This window comes from Strongylocentrotus purpuratus, unplaced genomic scaffold, assembly GCF_000002235.5.
Source record: "Strongylocentrotus purpuratus isolate Spur 01 unplaced genomic scaffold, Spur_5.0 spur5_contig_839, whole genome shotgun sequence".
Taxonomy (NCBI): domain Eukaryota; kingdom Metazoa; phylum Echinodermata; class Echinoidea; order Camarodonta; family Strongylocentrotidae; genus Strongylocentrotus; species Strongylocentrotus purpuratus.
Genome location: NW_022145545.1, coordinates 1,404,440 through 1,424,100, shown reverse-complemented (window position 1 = coordinate 1,424,100; position 19,661 = coordinate 1,404,440). Strand labels below are relative to the sequence as shown.

Genomic DNA, 19,661 nt, shown 5'->3' with positions numbered 1-19,661 from the left:
ACCCTAACCCTAAATCTAAACTGGAACCTAATTGCAACCCTAAATTACCCTAAACCCCTGCCTAAGCCTAACCTGGAACCTAATTGCATCCCTGACATTAACTATGCAGCCCGAAAGCAAATGTCGTCAAGACACATGTCAAGGCACCTGGACATAGACCTCTGAGGATGACCTTGCTGCGTATATATATAGCTATGATGTCATGTAAGCAAACGAAAAACAAGGAAAGAACGGGAGACGGGAGAATAATATAAGGAATCTATAATATTTTAGCGAGATTTCATGGTTGCAAATTGCCATGGTAAGTCCACTAGATTTTATTTATTTATGACGTCATGGTTGAAAGTCATCATTGGATTCTCACAAGCTTTTATTATGCCTTCCGCATGATTGTCTGGCCGGCTGTGTTGAATGCCAATGGCTTTACCTGTATGAACCCCCAGCTTACCTAGTGCTGTTCAAACACACAGTCAGCGATCAGTCGTAAAATACGAAACACGCTTTTAATAGAATCTTTTCATTGAGATTGTATTAGTAGCAATATAAAATCACATACGCAATCGCATAAAATATTGCACGCCCCTACAGTACGGCTTCCATTGTATTTTTTATTCACCTGAACAGTACATACACTTGGGAAAACAGTCCAAAGGTTATGGATGAAGTGAATAGTTTCTGAAAAACGAATTGAAATAATTTGATAGAAACGTCGTCTAGTCATGATGGTATGTATGAATTTAGGGGAAATGTAGAGTTATTAGTACTGTAGTATTCATAGAACTAAGAAAATATTTTTAATATGTGTTCTCTTTTTTCTCCATTGAATATTCCATCAATTTTCAAAGAACATATTGCCCTATAAAGATATCGACTATGCATTCTGACATCTTGATACTTTGACAACCAATTCAAGCATTTAAATTTTAATTCAGCGCTATAATTATGTTCCTATGATTTTGTTCTACACCGAGTCATACTTCGGTTCAGTTGTATATTAGCGTTGAAATACGTGGTGATGTAGTTCTGTAAACCTTAAAGTATTTAGAAAATCCCCAAGCCTGGCATTAGATTATTACTTTCTACTGCGTCTGGGAAAACCCGCTTAGAATTTGTGTGGGGAATCCCCTATGAATGATGAAAGCATGACGTAACTCGGCAGAAACGGATACGCGACTGACCGCTACATCAGTATAGCTTTCTAGAGCACTCGCGATTATCAAGACAGACAACATCTCGAAAGAAGAAGAAAAAAATCCATCCGGTTAGAGGAGTTATAAAGAATATTTTGACTCTTGACGGGCTTATTTTCAGTGAAGATAAACATAGTACCCGGTCGAACATAATCACCGAATGACGTAGACTGCTTTTAGGTCTAGGTAATAACATACAAAGCCTCATCGAGAATACACATCTCGTATCTTGTCTACACAGTGGGTATCAGCATAACATTAGCATCGCTTCTTATTTAAACCTGGAATCGTGCATCCCATAAGAGTTTGCTTAACGGAAGGATGTCATTTTTAAAGGGCCTCGTGAACATCATTAATGTGGTCGACAAGGCGACAAACGACGAATTCGAGGTAAGAAACATAGTAGGGAGGAGAGAGAGAGGGAGAGAGAGGGAGAGAGAGAGATAGAGAGAGAGGAACAAAATGGAGAGCACAATGGAATGGTATTTAAACTCTTGCTGTGTTCATAATATTTTGGCAAGTCTGATTCTTGATACTGGTCGATATTGCAGCTATGGAAAACAAACGACACCCAGATCTTTAGAAGAATTTAGGAGTAATAGAACAACAGGTTGACAAATGGGCCTATGGCATAAAACATGCTATCTGCAGTTGTATAAAGTGTGTTCAGACGGGTGTACTGCAGGGTCTTTTAAAAATAAAATAAATTATTCTTTCCTGCTTCTCTCCCTCTCTGCCTCTTTCTCTCGTTTAACAATGTTAATGCATGGCCCTACGTGCTATCGGCGTTTGTGTTATGGTGTAATATTGAAACCCTAAATTGCGCTTCAAATAATAATAATAAAGTGCCTCAAAAAAGTAAAACTATCATTTGCCCCAATAGACTGTAGTATTCGAAAACAAATGTAATTTCAATTTAAATTCATAAATATCTTGATATTCAGGCGGGCGATCGGCTTGTAAATGTCATGGGATTCCTGACTGACCCTAAGGTATATAATTGCAGTATGAGCTAAATCCATAATTTTCTTTCAGAATCTGAGACAAAGATACCCAATTCCTTTAAAGGTACTATGTTCCATTTGCAGGCCAAAAAATAAAAAGGTTAAATTCCAACGACATTATATTGAAAGATAATACTAATTTACAACTTCCCTAAAAAACGAAAGGGCTTGAAAATGTCTTTAAGTGGGAAAATAATGAGTATTAGTACATGTAAGTTGTCGAATCGACTTTAGTAATTTCAGTTTAATTTTGGCTATTACAAGAAGTGGGTTAATGATGTAAACAAATGTTCATGTACCTGTTACAGCTCAATTTATGTATGTTATAAACAAAGAACAATCTGAAGTCAGCTACTCACTCATTAGTGTCTGACAGTGAAGTTTAGAAAGCTAATTTGAATAATAGGACACTGCTATAACGTTTAAATTTTACAGATATGATTATAAACATGACATATTCATATTCCTGCAAAATTCTACAGAATTTGATGCTGGCTGCAAATGGGACATACTGTACTATCTTTAACATATCAGTATTATATAGGCCTACTCCACCACCCTTTTCACAGAGATTGTAGTCAAGTGGTTCGAGCACGTTGATTACATATGAATGGTGTGAATTCGATTCCCGACATGCCATTACCAATTCCTAAAATTTACCCCTCTCGACCCAAGTGCATGAACTAGGCCCTTGGTATTTGAACTTTGGCTTGCCATTATGCACTATTATACAGTACATCAAGGGACATCGAGATAATATAGTAAATCCAGAGCAGTTATTTCGAAAGCATGGAGGCGTTAACTGTTTCGGTGTGTAATCCGCTACACACATTAGGATATCGGCACAATTTCTCTTGCTTTATTTCCCTCCACTTCTTACCTGTTCCCATGCGGCTTGCAGGTAACGAGGGAGGGTCGAAGATTCAAGATACTGGTTCATGGTCGCTTTCATCACCCGTCCGAACCCTGGGTTTACGACGTCACCGCCACCGATGTGATCACGGGAACATCGGAGAAAATCAGGCACTTTGACAGGAAAGAAGACGGCGTGAACGAGGCCGCCAACGCCGTCCTCCACGCTTTGAGAGAGAAAGGCGTGGTAGGAGGTGTTCCCATGGTTACCACAGAGGACCGTGGACAGATAGCACTCGCCTCACGGAGTGAAGACATTAACCGTAAGAGTCTCTCTCTCTTTTTCTCTCTCTCTCTCTCTCTCTCTCTCTCTTTCTCTCCCTCCCTCTTCCCCCCTCTCTCTCTCTCTCTCTTTCTCTCCCTCCCCCTCTCCCCCTCTCTTCCCTGTCCCTCTCTCATCATTTCTTATTCTTTTCAGGGGCTCAACCGAATTCACTATTTTCATGTTGATTAATTGTGTTTAATTTGAAGTTACAAATGTATTTACTCTCTGATGTGATTTGATTAACGTCATTCCCACAGACAAGTCAAGTGTCATCGCAAAAGATGTAGGAATATTTTTCAACAAAAAAATTGATGTATAACTAACTATTATGTGCTCACGTAATCTGGAACTATATGAAAGAGAAATATCGCATCCATTGCTGATAAGGCTTCAATGTAATTTGGAAAACATGTTGTTTTATCTTCTGTTCCAACTGGACTCTTTTTCTGTCTTTCTTACACTCTCTATTTCTCTCTCTCTCCCTCTCTTTTTCATTCTCTATAATTATATCTTTCTTACTCTCTCTTTCACTAAATTTCTCTTTCATTTAAATTGATCTCGTTATATTGGTACATTTCATTACAAAAGAAGCCTTGATGAAAATGCTAGCCAAGCAGGGCTTCATGTCTGAGCCGAACCCACCGGCCCCTCATGAACCCAGATCACCACCTCCGGCATATCAACATGAACCCAGATCGCCACCTCCAGCATATCAGCAGATCATCCAATCACCATCACCCAATCAGCCAAGTCAGGCGCGGATCCAGGATTTCTTAGGGGAGGGGGCCCAACTTTATTTTTTTTTGCTCCCGAAAATTTGAAAATCGCACCGGCCAAAAATTCGTTCAGTGGGGGGGGGGGGGGGGGGGTAGTGAGCACATTTTTTTTTTTTGATCCTCAATTTTTTTTTTTTTTTAATTTTTTTTTTTTTTTTTGCTCCCGAAAAACGCGCCGGCCAAAAATTCGCTCAGTGGGGGGGGGGGGGGGGGGGGGGGGGTAATGCCTTTGCCCGAAAAGAGATTTTAATTTTAAGACGGTTGTGTCTTGGGGTCATGGCACGGACACGACCCCACCCTTAGACAGACATGACAAACGGAAGGTACATAAGAACGAATTTGAAATTAATAAATAACTATAAAATACAGTGATCCGACCAAATCTCTGGAAAACAAATAAATCTTTCAAGCTATTTTTTCACTTGTGTAATAATGATTATGCTTGTGTTTTGTAACACCAAGTATTCATTTACCATGTGAATGAACTTTTCTAATAGTAATAGATCCAAATACAAAACAATGGGAAAGAAAAATTGCTGCTACCCCCTTCCACCCCCAGAAATAATATTCTCTAGAAAATAAATTTATTCTAGGTACAACCTCCCCCCCCCCCCCCCCCTCGCCCTACATGTATGTATGACGATCCCGGATCAACTTTTATCGAAAGTAGAAATAGCTTGCTTCTTGAAAATAAGATGATGATGTTACATACATAATCTTTTCACGAAACCTGATTTTGCCACGACTCAAAGCGTTACAATAATTAATGGTCACCTTTGACGCTCTTTTTTTTACGTTCGGTATTACGATTTAAATTTGTTACCGCCACACTTTCAATACAGTATGTTATCTCCTCAAACTCTTTTCGTAATCTGTAACATTTACTTTGATACCCCAACTTTTCCTTTTCTACTTCCCTTTCAAGCCTAATTTGTGATAAATAGGTTTTCCTGTTCTAACGTAATAATCCTACCATGTCTATTTTATGAAGAAATATTTGGTTTCATGTTTTACGCCGTTTGTTATCGATTAAGTTAGTGCACTTTTTATTAAAAAACCATTTGTAATTCAACTATTACTATTATTATTATTATAATCATATATTTTAATTTTAGTCGGGGGAGCACCAGCAGTATTTCAGTATGGCATAGAACCTGATGTAGATGGCTTGTACACTTCTGTTCTGATCCCTCCCGCCCACCCTGATCAGGCGCTGCTCGATCCCAGATCTGTAAGTATACTTTTATGGCAGATATATTCAAATATTACTTCAATCTTTCGATGGATTGTATCGAATCATGAAACAGGGGTTTTATGCAATGAAAAGGAAAAAAAATCATAACAACAAATAACGTTCTGTGTATGGAGGGATGGGGGCTATAGAACACTTTTTGCAGTCGTAATCTTCATCCATGCTTATTTAGTAATCTCTAAATTAGATTGGACTACACTAATTTTATTGCAGAATTATCCATGATCGTTTCTTCATCCAAGTCCTCCTTTTTCCACTAACCCTGATTATACAGACATACGTCACATGGGAATCACCAAGAAAAGGACTCGTCTACATCTTAAACAACAGCCACTTTCCCTACCTGCCTGATAGGTCGAAGTTGAGGCGAGGGTCAGATGTCGATCTCCAGAACGTCAAACATGTATTTTCTCAGCTCGGCTTCGAACCACTGGTTCATCAAAATCTCTCCAGGGTGGTAAGTAGGAATATATTTTTTGATTTTAATTTTTGACCAGCTTAGTAGTCAATCATGTTGTGGTCGACCATGCGTTGTGATGACGTGATTTGGCTTCGGATTACTTGGTTCCAACCCTGATTCGGCAGGCTTTCTTGGGGAGCTGTGCCCCCCCCCCCCCCCCCCCCCCCCCCCCCCCCCACAGGCCCACCCCTCCGTCATGCCCGTTACTGATAACTGCATTGAGTCTGGAGAATGAGAGAATAATGCAACAATTGTGTTTCTTTCAGTAGACCTGCTAGCATTCAGAAAGTATGTCCCTGATTACCTTTGAATACTGACAACAGTCATGTGTTTCAACACTGATTCCCCCATCCTTCCTCTGAACCCGTGTAAATAAAAGTGGAGGTGTGTTATGTTTGCTGTACCTGTTGGAGTGTTGGTACAAGTTTTCAATTCAATTTTGTAATGTTTGCATTCATGATCGCTCAGAATTATTAACAATGAAATAGACTCGATATTCAATTCCTCGTGTACAATAGTGCCTTTGTGGTTGAGTGTGTTTACACTGTGTCTCCAAATGTATCATTGTGTAGGAGATTCTCAGTACACTTGACGAGACTGTTAATCGGATCAACGCAGAGGGCGACGCTCACAGTTCATTCTGCTTGTTCTTCATGAGTCATGGCAATTGGGAAGGCGTCTCGGGTACGGATGCACGCCCTGCAGACCATCGTATCGTCACCAGAGACGAGATTAAGGCCAAGCTTACTGGTCGAAGATGTAAAGCTCTTCTTGGGAAACCGAAGCTTATTTTCATCCAAGCTTGCAGAGGAAGTAGGTTTCAAGACAATGTTGTTCATTGAAGATTTCAATATATATATATATATATATATTTCCTCGGATTTTCGGTTTTCTGTTACAGTTGATATAGTATGGAACTAAAGATATTGAATAGTTATATAATAACGTATAACCACAGCGAATTGATATAATGTACTGTGCACATAAAATGAGACACAAGATCATATTCAAAGTACATATTATAATTGGTTGAAATTCAAAATGCTTTTGCTCCTGGATGATCGAACTTGTTTCAAGAGGACACAAGAATTGAAAAATTCATCCCAAGTAGTTTTCGCTCTCTATTCGGTTGTTTGGAACAAGAGAAACAAATTTTAGTCTACCATTCCGGGAATGATAGACAATTCCACTTTCTTTATAATTATGCTCCTATTACCATATTCTAGATGCATTTACTCGTAATGCTGATGAGCTTGACGCCATCGGGAAGTCAACGACAGAGGTCCAGGACGAAGAACCTCCCTTCGAGATGGACTACGTATCAGCGACACAACCACTGCGGAGCAAGGAACAACCTTTCGAAGTGGATTTCGTACCACGGGTCACTCCGACTCCGTCACCTACCATCGAGCTGGATTCCCTGGACAGTCCTTTCGGTACAGTCGACTTGGATGTTGATGGGGGTGGAGAGCTGCCTAATAACTCTGATATATTTGTGGCCAATGCAACCTCGAACGGTACGACGTTACAGTTGGTATAATAGTTTGTGTATATTAAGCTAGAATGGACAAAATCAGCCTCAAAAAGCTTTACCTGGCATTATAATTATAGGTTACCGGATAACGAGTATAACGAAAATAACGAAAGTCATGAAACTCCTCCCAAAACCAAGCACGGAACCCTCCCCCACGACCCCCCCCCCCCCCAGGACCAATGTTGAGGGTTAGTTGGTTGGTTTGTTTTCCTGACTGCTTAGCAATTATGTGTATGCTTGTAAGTAAGCAAGTCCGGAATCTTGCGAGGTGAAAATCCCATATAAGAGAAAACGACAAGGAAATGAGCCCTAACTGGTCGTTAAACTTTGTAAAAATATAACTGTGGTTTTCCCGTTTTGAAAAAAGTGCATTCTTACACGTTGCCATGCGAATCGTTCTGTGTTTAAAAACCCCGTTATGTTTTTCTTCTAGGGTACTACTCAATCCGGATGCGGAGGGAAGGGTCATGGTTTATTCAAGCCATCTCAGAGGTCTTTCTAGCGCATGCACACGAAGATGATCTTAATGAACTAATGAGGAAGGTGAGACACATTGTTGCAACGGTGTTTGTTTTATTAATTCGTGATATCTGTCTTTCTATCTATTGATCTATCTGTCTATCTGTCTACCTATCAATCTGTATGTATGTATGGATGTATGTCTCTCTATTCATATATCTACTCATCTGCCTTTGTGTCTGTCTGTTTATCTATCTATCTACGTAAATATATATTAATATGTAAATCTGTCTATCTTTCTATCTATCTATCTATTCATCTATATACAGGTGACCTGCCTTGTGACCGAGAGCTACCGGTCACAGTTCTCGGATGAGGTGACGAATCGTCCTTTTGAGGTGCGTCAGACTCCCGCATACGAGTGTCAAGGGATGCGAAGACGATTTTACTTTCTGCCCAAGTATCCATAACATAGCAGCGTCATCCTTTTTAAACTTGCACACGAGGCTGCTGACGTAGAGCTGCGTCAGGTCAGAGATTGGTGCGACCTTTGTGTGAGAGTAAAATCAAACATAAGTGAAATAAATATGAACATTGCAAATAATTGACTTGCAATACTGGCGTATGCGCTAATTGCCGTCATTGCGGCTAGATTGGCGCAGGAAATAACCCAATCGAAATGACGCCTTGTGTACAATGGGCATTTACAGGAGATAAAACAAATAACCGTGTTTCTCTTGAAACAAAATGACAAATGGTGTTTCAGTGCTGATTTGGAAATATATAATAATAATAATAATCCGTTTTTTTATATGGCGCTCAATACACCGACCCAACGATGTGCCTAAGATCTTTACAGATATATATTTGTTTCTAGTAATTCTGAGGCTCTTGCTTGATAACTCGTCTACGCTCAACTGCCACGATGTAACTATAACAAAATTACCGTGTTCATCTTGAAACAAATGACATTGTCGTAGCTACAGGGGATGGGGGACGTGCCCCTCCCGAAATAAATGGCGAACAGTTATATCTAAAAAATAAAGGTAAAGGTCGAAATGAGATGAAAGAACTCACTCCTATAATCGACGGCTCTGAAAATGGGCAATCTTAAGACGGCACTATCACAAAAATATAAAAGAAAAACGAACAAACTAAAACTGAAAGTATAACCCCATGCACAGCTGGAAAGCATAATGCTTTTGGAGAGTCGAATGACGAATGAAGCATAAATAAATGATAATTTAATTTGAAAGTTATAGGCATCTTTTCCATTCTGATATATTCTAAACATATAAGTATATGTTGATCATTATCATGATTAATACAATTTTCTACGCTGTATGATGTTTTGTGCTTTGTTGTATGAAACTAATGATATTTGTGTTGGGTTATGGATTTGGTTTTTTTTCCAAGTTCTTTTTTATCACTATTTTGTAAATTTGTTATTTGTGCTATGGGTTCACCCGTAAACCTGTAGCCGCTTGCTTTACAGGGTACTGTTTCATACTTAATTTCTCGATATGTTCAAAGATTTCATGAAAGAAAGAAATTGAATGGAAGTGTCTCTCTTTCCACTTTCCATCAATCTTTCTTCTCCGTTCACCCCTCAAAGGCTCAAACTGTCACAAATGCATTTATGTGGACGAGTTGACTTTAAAGTATTAACTTATATATAATTACCCCTATTACAATAATGGTTCTCTGCCTGTATCTGTTATAGCTGTGATATATCTCCACAGTTAAAGTCCGTTTGTAAGAAATTATTTATTATTAATGTCAAGGACTATGTATATTTCTATACTAAATATTTTTTCCGTTTCTACATACGGTATACCATTTAATGTTACAGTATTTGCAATAATCGCTCATATTTCCCGTTTCTACACAGGGTATACTATTTAATGTTATTGGTGATAATCGCGCATGTAAATCATCTTTTATTGATTGTACAACTCATGTTATAATAATAATAATAATAATAATAATAATAAATCACATTTATAACGCGCCTAATACATTGTTTCTAGGCGCAGTGGTGCCGTTGTCCCAGCAGCCATTAAGTGAAGCAATATCCTTACACGAAATAAAGCCGGGACGACAGCACCACAAGTACACAATATTATTCAGTACACAATTATACAGTATGGTATGTTACATTACAAAATCAAAATTATAGCTGTAGCTGTAGTTATAGCTGTCATATCTCCTTGGTTATAATCCATTTGTTATAACAAATTATGTTAGTAATGTTGAGGACTACGTGCATTATTGTACGTAACATTGTTCCCCTTTCTATATACTTATTTAACGTTATTTGTAATAATCCCTCATGTAAATTATTTTGTTTTATATGTAAGTTACCAGGCTTATGTTCCTTTTCTTTTAAAACCATTTTGTTTGTAAATTATGCACAACTCAACGTTATGTTGATATGCATGACTGTTTTGTTTGTTTAATAAATACAATTTTTAATTGTTTTGAATTGAATAGCCTCATACATTTCAAGTAGAACTAAATATGCTTATGGTGAAAGGGCTATCAAATTAGATCTTAAGAGGGTTTATATTTGAAATGAACTTCTTTAGTACGATACAAGTATACATTATACACTCCCCAATAGGATAATTCTCTCTCTATCACTCTCTCTCTCTCTCTCTCTCTCCCTCTCTCTCTCTCTCTTTCTCCCTCTCTCTCTCTCTCTCTCTTTCTCCCTCTCTCACTTCAAGATTGGCTCCAGTCTTCTGATAACATTAAAGATTAAGAACAACCCCAAAACAATTCCATGACCCTCACAGCGCAATCAATCATATTAAAACAATGCATTTATTATATTCAATATATTTACAATCCAGATACAGGATACACATTAATAAATATCATATCAACAACATTTGCAGATGTTAATGTGTGATTACTCTCAACATGGGATCTCATGCTGAAGCATAATGTCGGTAATGTTTTGATTTAGAAAATAGGGCTTTACAATTAATTGGACTGAACTGTGTATGGAGAAGCAATAAACAAGGTATAATTACAGTATGCGAGTTAATGCCCTTAAAGGGATTTGGCATCTTTGTCCAAGATTCCTAAACATAATCCTGGATTTAGCTTATGCTGCAATCATAATTATTAATCTTTAGGTCAGTCAGGAATCCCAATTACGTTTACAAGCCGATCGCTCGTCTGATTATCAAGATATTTATGATAGGAATTTGAAATTTCAAACTGATTTCCCAACGGGTTTTATTACACTACAGTTTATAGGGGAAAATGAGCATGGTGAAACTGGCCCTCAAAGATTTTTTTGATTTTTTTTTATCATTTTGAAGCGCACTTTTTTAGGGCTTCAATATTACACCATATCACAGACGCTAATAACACGTAGGGTCATGCATCTCAGATTTGGCATTGTTAACAAATGCCTTTAAAGGCTGGCTGATCAGACCAGTCACCAGAGTCCGGTCGCAGAGTCCATCCCTTGACCAACTCAAATACGCCTAATAATGAACATACATGTAGTGTGCATTATTATAATCAATATTCAGTGGAACATCTCTTCTCACAGATTCCATGGCACCAAGGAAGCTACCTTGTAGCTTCGGAAACGTGTTACAAAATTGTTTGAAAAAAGCAACCAAACAAACAACAGAGTAGAGGGCACTCTTGATACGAGCAGGAATACAATGAGGCTTCGTTATAACTTGACAATTTTCTATGGTTTTCCAAATTTTCATATTTCGGTTTACTTATCGTGACATTAGACAAAGAAACAATATGTATAGATACGGTCTATATGTCTTGTTTCTCATAAGCTTTCAAATTTATTTTGGGGTTCAATTTGATACTCCACTTTCTCTCGTTTCATAATCTCACTGCCTTTATATGCCATTTAAGAATATTCTTCAAGCTCTTTAGAAATGACTTCATGATTTCATATCATTAAGTTTAATTCTCTATTCTCTAACCCGTTATTCTTCGATGCTTTGTTTTCTTCTCTCAAAAGATTACTTCCTGCGCAGCATGCAACTTCGTGATCCTTGTCATAGTAATTTATTACCGTCCTTCTCCTCCATCTATCTTTCCACGTCTCTAACATCACCTTCTCAAAGCTTGGCCTTCTTCCTGTGTTTATATCAGTTTGTTCACATCATCTAATGCTACGGTCACAAAGCTTTGTACGAACAATAATTTCGTACGAATCTCCGTTTTTCCATTGTCTTCCTGAATTCCATTGCCTGAAAATTGTTCGTACGGCGTTCGTAGCAGTTCGTAATCGCATTTGTGACTGAGGCTTAACATCTTGTCTTTCTGGTTTTCCTCCCTTCATGTACCTCTCCTTTCTGTTCAGTCTTCATTGGTACTACTCCCCTCATCTCCAATTCTATACATTTCGTTCTTCTTCACAGCATGTCCATCCACATCCCTTCTGTAGATCATTTCCTTTTTCTGTTCACTTCCACTTCAATCCTACGCTCACTCCATCAAACCTATGGTCCTAGCAGCTATCCTTGACTGCTATCATTTTCTCACAACATTGTGTTTTGGCATCTTGAACTTCGTCATCGGTTGACCCCCGACCCCACAGGTTCCGACACCCACTTTACCATCAGTGACATCGGGAGAAGCAAAGATGCTCTTCTTGGTAAAACCCTTCTTCCCTTTTGTGGCCTGTAACATTAAAGGGATTGGCAAAAAAAACTGGTTAAAACATGAGTTATACAAATTGGTAAATATATCTATATCTATATATTTCCATACATTATAACTACATACATATACATTGCCATATGTTACATACATCCAGAGCAAAGGGGGATTCGTAGCAACAGAAAGGGGGAGGGGGGGGGGGGAGATATATTAATAAGAATTATCATATCATCTTGCAAGAAGAACACAAAATAACTATAATAATAATAATTATAATAATAGGAATTTCTCTAGCGCTGTCTATCTAGAAATTTTATTCCGAGGCACATTTATTATTACCCCGGCTTTAGCCTAGCTGCCATTACAGCGCTCCAGCATTTCAAGGAATTAATTCCTGCCAGGTGCTCACTTACGTCACCTGGGTTGAGTGTGGCAAATGTAGGTCAATGTCTAGCCAAAGGACATTAGTGCCGTGGCGGGACTCGAACCGCGGACCTTGTGATCAACAGTCAGGCGACGTATCCACTCGATCACGACACCTGTACTATATATCAAGTACCGGTACATAATTACTAGTTGCAGTTGGTTTCTCAAATTGAACTGAATCCTGTTGCTATATCTGGCATGCATGCTGGTCATCTTACCTTACTGCTGAAGTTAACCCATGATTTCTTCTGGTCTTCATGTAGCTGCTCCTGTTGCTTCATCCTATCAGCTTTCTTCTGCTGTTTCTTCTTCTTGTATTCCCGCTGTTTGATAAGCAACTGTTTCCTTTTTAGTGGAAAAGACCAAACAAATGTGATTGATTCAATGCTCATTATGATAATGAGCATTCAAATATGCTCTATCCATCCACAATACAAACTGTGTTTGAATTATCTATCATAATATGAATACTGTGCTAACTTGTAACATGATAATTAAGTTGGTATTTGAAATCCTTCTGGCAATCAAGCACTTTGGTGCTATTATTACCCTAATCATTTAATCCATATCACACATAAAACGGGGGCGTGTCACAAAGCCTTTTTTCAATGACAAATGACAAAAATCAGTGACAAATCTGCTGATAACCAATCAGAAGCAAGGATTTCACTAGCTTAAAACAAACATTGTCATTTTTCACTGATGACAAGTTTGTGAAACGCCCCCCTGGATTGCTTGCATAATGTTTTACTTACTTTGATATTGATGAGTCTGATGATGGAGGTTTTATATTTGACTTGTAGTCTGCTGGTATATCCTTCAATTTGGATAACTGAAAGAGAAATAACAGCAATGCAATAAAACTTAGAAGACATGAGCAAAAGTCTGGGTCGGATTTATACAGGGAACATACATGGCAGAAGCTAGGAGCTAGCAATGATTTGTACAATTAAAATGTAGTACCGGTACTCATTGTTTAATTTACATGATGCAAATTGTGTTCAAATTATTTGAAGCAACATTATTTCTTCAGTCTTTAGACACACTGAGATATATGTAGAATAAATGTGGATAACAAAATATTAAAAAATTCTATTTCAACATATAAAGTAATAATCATTTTGTTTAAACTTGTCAACATTTAAGATGTTTTTACATTTAGATACATTTGTAGACAGTTTCATCAAGGGGGATAACCTTCTTCTTAAATTTTGAAGTACAATAACACCTTTATTAAAGCTGGTTATATGTCTAAAAACAGCAAAAAGATGGAAAACAGCATTTCTTTTATCTATTGTCTGGCAATTCTGTTCAATATAAAACATTAGAGTGATAAAGACATATTTAGCAAAGCACCAGTTTAGCATACCTGTTTAACCTCCACATTCTCGTAGACATCAAATATAACAGTGGCTGTAAGCTCATCATCGATCTTGTCTATTGTTGCAGGGTAATACCTGAAAAAGATTGACACAAATACAGGTAGATAAGATTACATACAGTAAGAAGTAAATGTGAAATTGAATTCAAATTAGGGGGTAACATTAGAGTACCAATACTCATGGATGTAAAATATACACACTAACTAGAAACTATCAAACATTGGCATAAACTTAATTTGATATACAGTCAAATCTGCTTTAGTGACCACCTATCTACCAAGACCACCTGTCTACAACAAGCACATTTTTTGTTTCCCTTGAAAATGGTTTCTCATTGAAACATGTACCAAAGGAACCTGTCTACAAAGACCACTTTTTTGTGTTTCCCTTGGGCGGTCGCTGTAGACAGGTTTGACTGTACTGTACAAGTCTAAATGTAAAGAATAAAGGTTACTTGGATGTTTTAACGGATGAAGTGCACTCACATGAAATGGTTTTACATCCTCTGTGTCAATGTGCAAAGTTTTAATTTTTTGACAAGACAAGCTTTGATACAAGGCCTCTGTCTCATGAAACTGTCATAAGTCGTAAGTTGGTCACCCCAATAAAAACATTTGTGAGGAAATTAACAGGAGTTTCAATCTCAATGTGCATGTATAACGGTTTCATAAGATGCTGCCAGCGTTTCTGTCATGATAATGGTGCACACAAGTTTTCTAATGTTTCATTTGATAACACATTCATCATTGCTTCTACTACTCACTGCTGCTCCTTGCTCCAACATGCTAAGCACCTGTCTCCTACATTCCATGGATGTGTGACTACGGGAACATCTTCTGCATCTGGTTCAGCTGATGTACTGGCTCCTTGCGATGATCTGAGGAGATCTGATGTGAGTTCTATCACGTCCTATTGCCAAAACACGGTGAAAAGACACGTTTAAACCCTGATAAAGCTTCATATCACGATAAATACTAATCAACAGTAAATTGTAAAAATATCAGACGGGTCACAAGATCATTTGCAGACTCCAACTGGAAGTCTAACAAAGAATACGCTGTAAAAATCCATTGTGACTATTTATAATCATTATTTTGAACCACAATCAGAAAGATTTTGCACTATCAAATTTCCCATCTATTTAAATAAGTAGTTTCTTTAGAAGTTCTGTTAAATGGTGTGTTCTGTTTTTCTATATTTTGAGGTAGTCAGTTTGGTGGGCATGTTGCTGATTCAACAGAAAGGAATTATCGTGCCAAGCTGCTAAACCTAATAGGGCAGTATAAACATCAAAATGGCTTTCAGTTGCATTCAACATTAAAAAAGTATGCGTGTGAGGGCCATACAGTTATATCTCACTGCAAAATATTTCATTTGGCCCATGATGTAAAAATGGCAAGAAATAAATACATCTGCCCATTCAAAATGTATGAACCATAACGAGCTACTAAAACTCAAAATCTTATATATCATGGGGATAAATCACTTTACAGTATGCTAGGGTGCTTTTTTTCCACTGCTAAGCAAAATAAATTAAGACTTACCCCTAAATCATGCTTAAGTTTCAGAAGTTCTTCATTCTCTGGATCATTTGTTAAGGCTGCTTCCACCTAATCAAACATGGGGAGAGAACAATGTACAAGAGTATAAAGCTTGGTTTGTAGTTTTTTAGTCGATTTTCTCAAGAAAGAGTAATTTTTGGTCCATTTCACCATGGCACCTCACATCGAGGCCCAGCATATATCATCCTCCCAGCGAAGCTTCGACTGGGACCTTCTACTTCTTGGTGCTGCTGAAAGGGACTATCACGCGCGTGCGCCTTATTACACAAATCCCTATTATTGTTGGGCAAGTATCAGATTGGCAACATGTAAACAAAGCTTTTTCACGTACATCAGGAAGATGTGGAGGTAAGCAAGCAAATTGCTATCGCTCCAGTATCAAATTTTTGGTTGAATATTTGACCGATTTCAAAGTGCTTTGTACGAGTAGAAAGAAAAGTCCACTAGGCACTAGCAAACTCTGAAAGGTAGCTTGCAAGACAAGCTTCGTCGGGAGCAGGAATGTGTTATTACGAATGCATTTGAGATTTTGTTTACATCACTGCGCCATCTACACATTCGTAATGGCGTTATCACAGTTTTTCCTTCATTATCATTTTGCCTTCGGCGTAGACTAGAAGGGATGAGATCGATTTAGATGACTCCATGCGCAGCGAGAGTTTAACACGGCTTGCAAGATTTTCAACATGGATGTCGATTTTGACCCATAATTTCTTTAAAAGGGACCATTAAACGGATTATTTCAGTCAAGTTAGTAAGTGGAACCGATGTATTATAGCCTAGGCCTAATTTGGATATACACGAGGTAAAATGACATTTTGGGGGATTTTGGGGGCATAACAATACGACCTGAAATGGCCGTGGCGTTATCAAGGGAATGTGTATAGACGCTTTCCGTCTCTAAAGAGAGAACCGACCCTACCCCAATAAGAGGCTAACGAACGAAAGAGACGGAAAATTCGGTCTAACCCGATATGTGCTGCGCCGCTACCGCGCATTCATACTTTCTCTTCCCTATGTTGAATCAACGATATAAAACATGGATTAATTGGTTAAGGACAAGGAATCACCCTTTTTTCGTATTAAACTAAGACATCTTCAAATTATAATTGCAAGTGGTTGCCAGGATGCCCAGAGCATTCGAAAAACATTGATGAACCTCAGTTTAAATTTAATTTGTTAGATTTCAAAGAAATAAATAGTCTAGATCTAGAAGAATGATCTAGATCTAAGTTAGTAGGAACAAACCTGCTTTTTGAATCGTTTCCCGGTTTACATGTTTACGATTTAGATTTAGGATTCCTTCGGCAATAGAGCTCCTAGACAGCAATAACCATCTGATTTGGGTCATTTCTTTAATAAAACTGACATTTGTTGTCATTCCCCAATACAGATGGCAACCCAGAGATCTCGTACCGCGGGGATAGCTATAGCCAACAATGGCAGCTTTTTGTGTCAAAACATTTTCTCCCCGATTTTCTTTATTTAGATCTAATTTTCTGATTTCTAAATCAGATGTAAATTAGGTCGGTATGTCATTTGTCCTAATTACAGTTATCAAAATTTGATAACTTAATATTAAATAGACAATTTACGGACTTACTTATATGAATTATCCAATTTGTATCTCAGATCCGCGAAGCAGTACGTTCATGCATTCGAAATATTACCCGGCGGCCGATATATTTCCGGGTCCACCTACCAAAACATAGCCAAATGGCCAATCAGAGCACTCGTTTCGTGGGAGTTCGTTGGTCAAGCTGGGCCGACTCGTATGTAGCTACGGTAGCTATTGGACGTTCGAAAAGAAAAAATGAATATTCATCAACTAAAACCAAGACGGATAATGTTGACGACGAGACTTTCTCGGATTAATCATTAATTTAGGATCTAAATGAGCAAGCTATCGTAAGTCGAATAAGCTATATATATGTTATTTTTAATTTGTGTTGTAATTGCAGCAGTTATGAGGATGTAAAGAGTGAAAATCTCGTTGCATATCTCATTCATCGCGGTCCGGTCGAACCGAACCATTTGTTCCGTACAGTGCCTCACAGAAAGAGGTCCCCAGACTTCAGTCTCTGTAATCGGAGGTCTAGTGGAGCCAGACGTAGTCTCAGTGGAACAACCGACGATTAGAGAGACTGAAGTTTTCGGTCTATAGAGCTCCCTGCCTTCCTGGAGTTAAATATAACCTAGCCCTGGTTTAACTTGAGGCTACTATTAGAATTATGATTACAGTGCATGGGCACTCACTCAACATGTTCAATGACAATCCCTGAACACACACAGACCGGTATTTAGACTTTTTAGTATTGGTACTTGCTTACCTTTTGCTCACATTCACGCTCATTGACTCAGCTCAGTTCACACAACAATGCAATGCAATGCAAATGGTCACTCAATGCACAATCAGAAAGGCACTTGCAAATCCATTCTAATTAGAACATCCTAATCATATTATTTAAAATGTTAAAAAATCTATGATATAAACATACAAATGAAAGTTAACTTTAGTGTCAAAATAACTCATCGTAAGACCTTACCTGCTGTAACTGAGCCTTGTAAGTTGCCAAATTGAGAGCGTATTCGTCGCTGTTGGACGCCATTTTCAATGAATTACGGTATCGCTTAGATACAAAGCAAAAAAGAGATTCCAAAAGAGTTAGAACTCTCTGCTACCAGATCGTTTCGCTCGTATCGGCTGACAAAAAAATGCATTCGTATTTCATTTCATTTACTTTTTAGATCGGCATAAAAAGGCACATCTGAAAGATACAAAATGAACAAATTTTGAGAAGCCGTTCCTTAATGTTTTGCTTATTATTATCATTAATATTATTATTATTGATAGACTATTTTCTTCTTGTACTAATATCATTTCTATCATCAGTTTAATGTTGTTATTATTATTATCTTTAATAAGTAGTTCTTTTAATTTTCTTATCTGTCTGTAAATATTACTATTTTAACTTATTAATTTTATACATGTCTGTAAGGGACCCCACTGGAAATAAGCTCTCGAGCTTTCGTGGGATATCCTGTTCAAGCTGACTTATTTTTGATATGTTATTATTGTATATTGTTGTATGTTGGAAGCTTGTCGAATAAAAATCAATCAATCAATCAATCAATCAATCTATTATTATTATTATAATTAATATAATCATTGTTATTATTATTATTATTATCATCATCATCAATATCGTCCTCATCATAGTAAGTAGAAGGAGTAGTAGTATAAGTAGTTGTTGTGTATGTTGTTGTTGCTGTTTATAACGTAATTGATATGCATTTATGTCATTTTGTATTAATTTATCATATTTTGTGTTTACTTTATTTATCCATTTGTAAATTTCATTTGTTATTTTGTTTAATTGTATTCATTCATTCTTTCTTTTAGGCCTATATACAAATCTGTTTTTTATTTTTTTTGTGTGAATACTACATGCATTTAAAAAAAAAAAAAAATTCGTGGGGGGGTGGTATTATTTTATAGATTTAATTATTTGTTTAGTCATTTATTTTTATTTTCATTAAGTTCTTCTTCTTCTTTGTTTGTTTGTTGTTGTTGTTGTTGTTGTGTGTGTGTGCTTTTTGTTTGGGGGGAGGAGGGGGGGGGGGGGTATTATCGTCATAAGGCCATCATCAATGTATAAACTGAATGCATACACCTAACTAAAATGGGTATTTTACATGGGACTTTGTCTTCAGTAACTTAATTTCTGTCGGTAAAAATAGGAGATTCGCGGTTGTCGGCGGGGTGGGGTACTTGATCCCCCTGCCAAA

General features: G+C 37.5%; 2 protein-coding genes across 2 annotated transcripts; one reads left to right on the top strand and one right to left on the bottom strand.

The window, feature by feature from the left end:
- Window positions 1–1,175: 1,175 nt before the first annotated feature.
- LOC115918722 (cell death protein 3-like) lies at window positions 1,176–9,714 on the top strand. The gene is made up of 8 exons (XM_030987941.1): window positions 1,176–1,580; window positions 3,096–3,369; window positions 5,263–5,378; window positions 5,674–5,856; window positions 6,432–6,672; window positions 7,086–7,376; window positions 7,827–7,936; window positions 8,182–9,714. The coding sequence occupies exons 1-8, from the start codon at window positions 1,512–1,514 to the stop codon at window positions 8,320–8,322; spliced, it is 1,425 nt and encodes a 474-aa protein (XP_030843801.1). The 5' UTR covers window positions 1,176–1,511; the 3' UTR covers window positions 8,323–9,714.
- A 945-nt stretch (window positions 9,715–10,659) lies between these two features.
- Window positions 10,660–18,519, bottom strand: LOC577360 (survival of motor neuron-related-splicing factor 30). The gene is made up of 7 exons (XM_777592.5): window positions 18,419–18,519; window positions 15,855–15,920; window positions 15,074–15,219; window positions 14,298–14,385; window positions 13,684–13,760; window positions 13,147–13,273; window positions 10,660–12,523 (listed from the first exon to the last, which is right to left on the bottom strand). The coding sequence occupies exons 1-7, from the start codon at window positions 18,479–18,481 to the stop codon at window positions 12,374–12,376; spliced, it is 717 nt and encodes a 238-aa protein (XP_782685.2). The 5' UTR covers window positions 18,482–18,519; the 3' UTR covers window positions 10,660–12,373.
- Window positions 18,520–19,661: the final 1,142 nt, after the last annotated feature.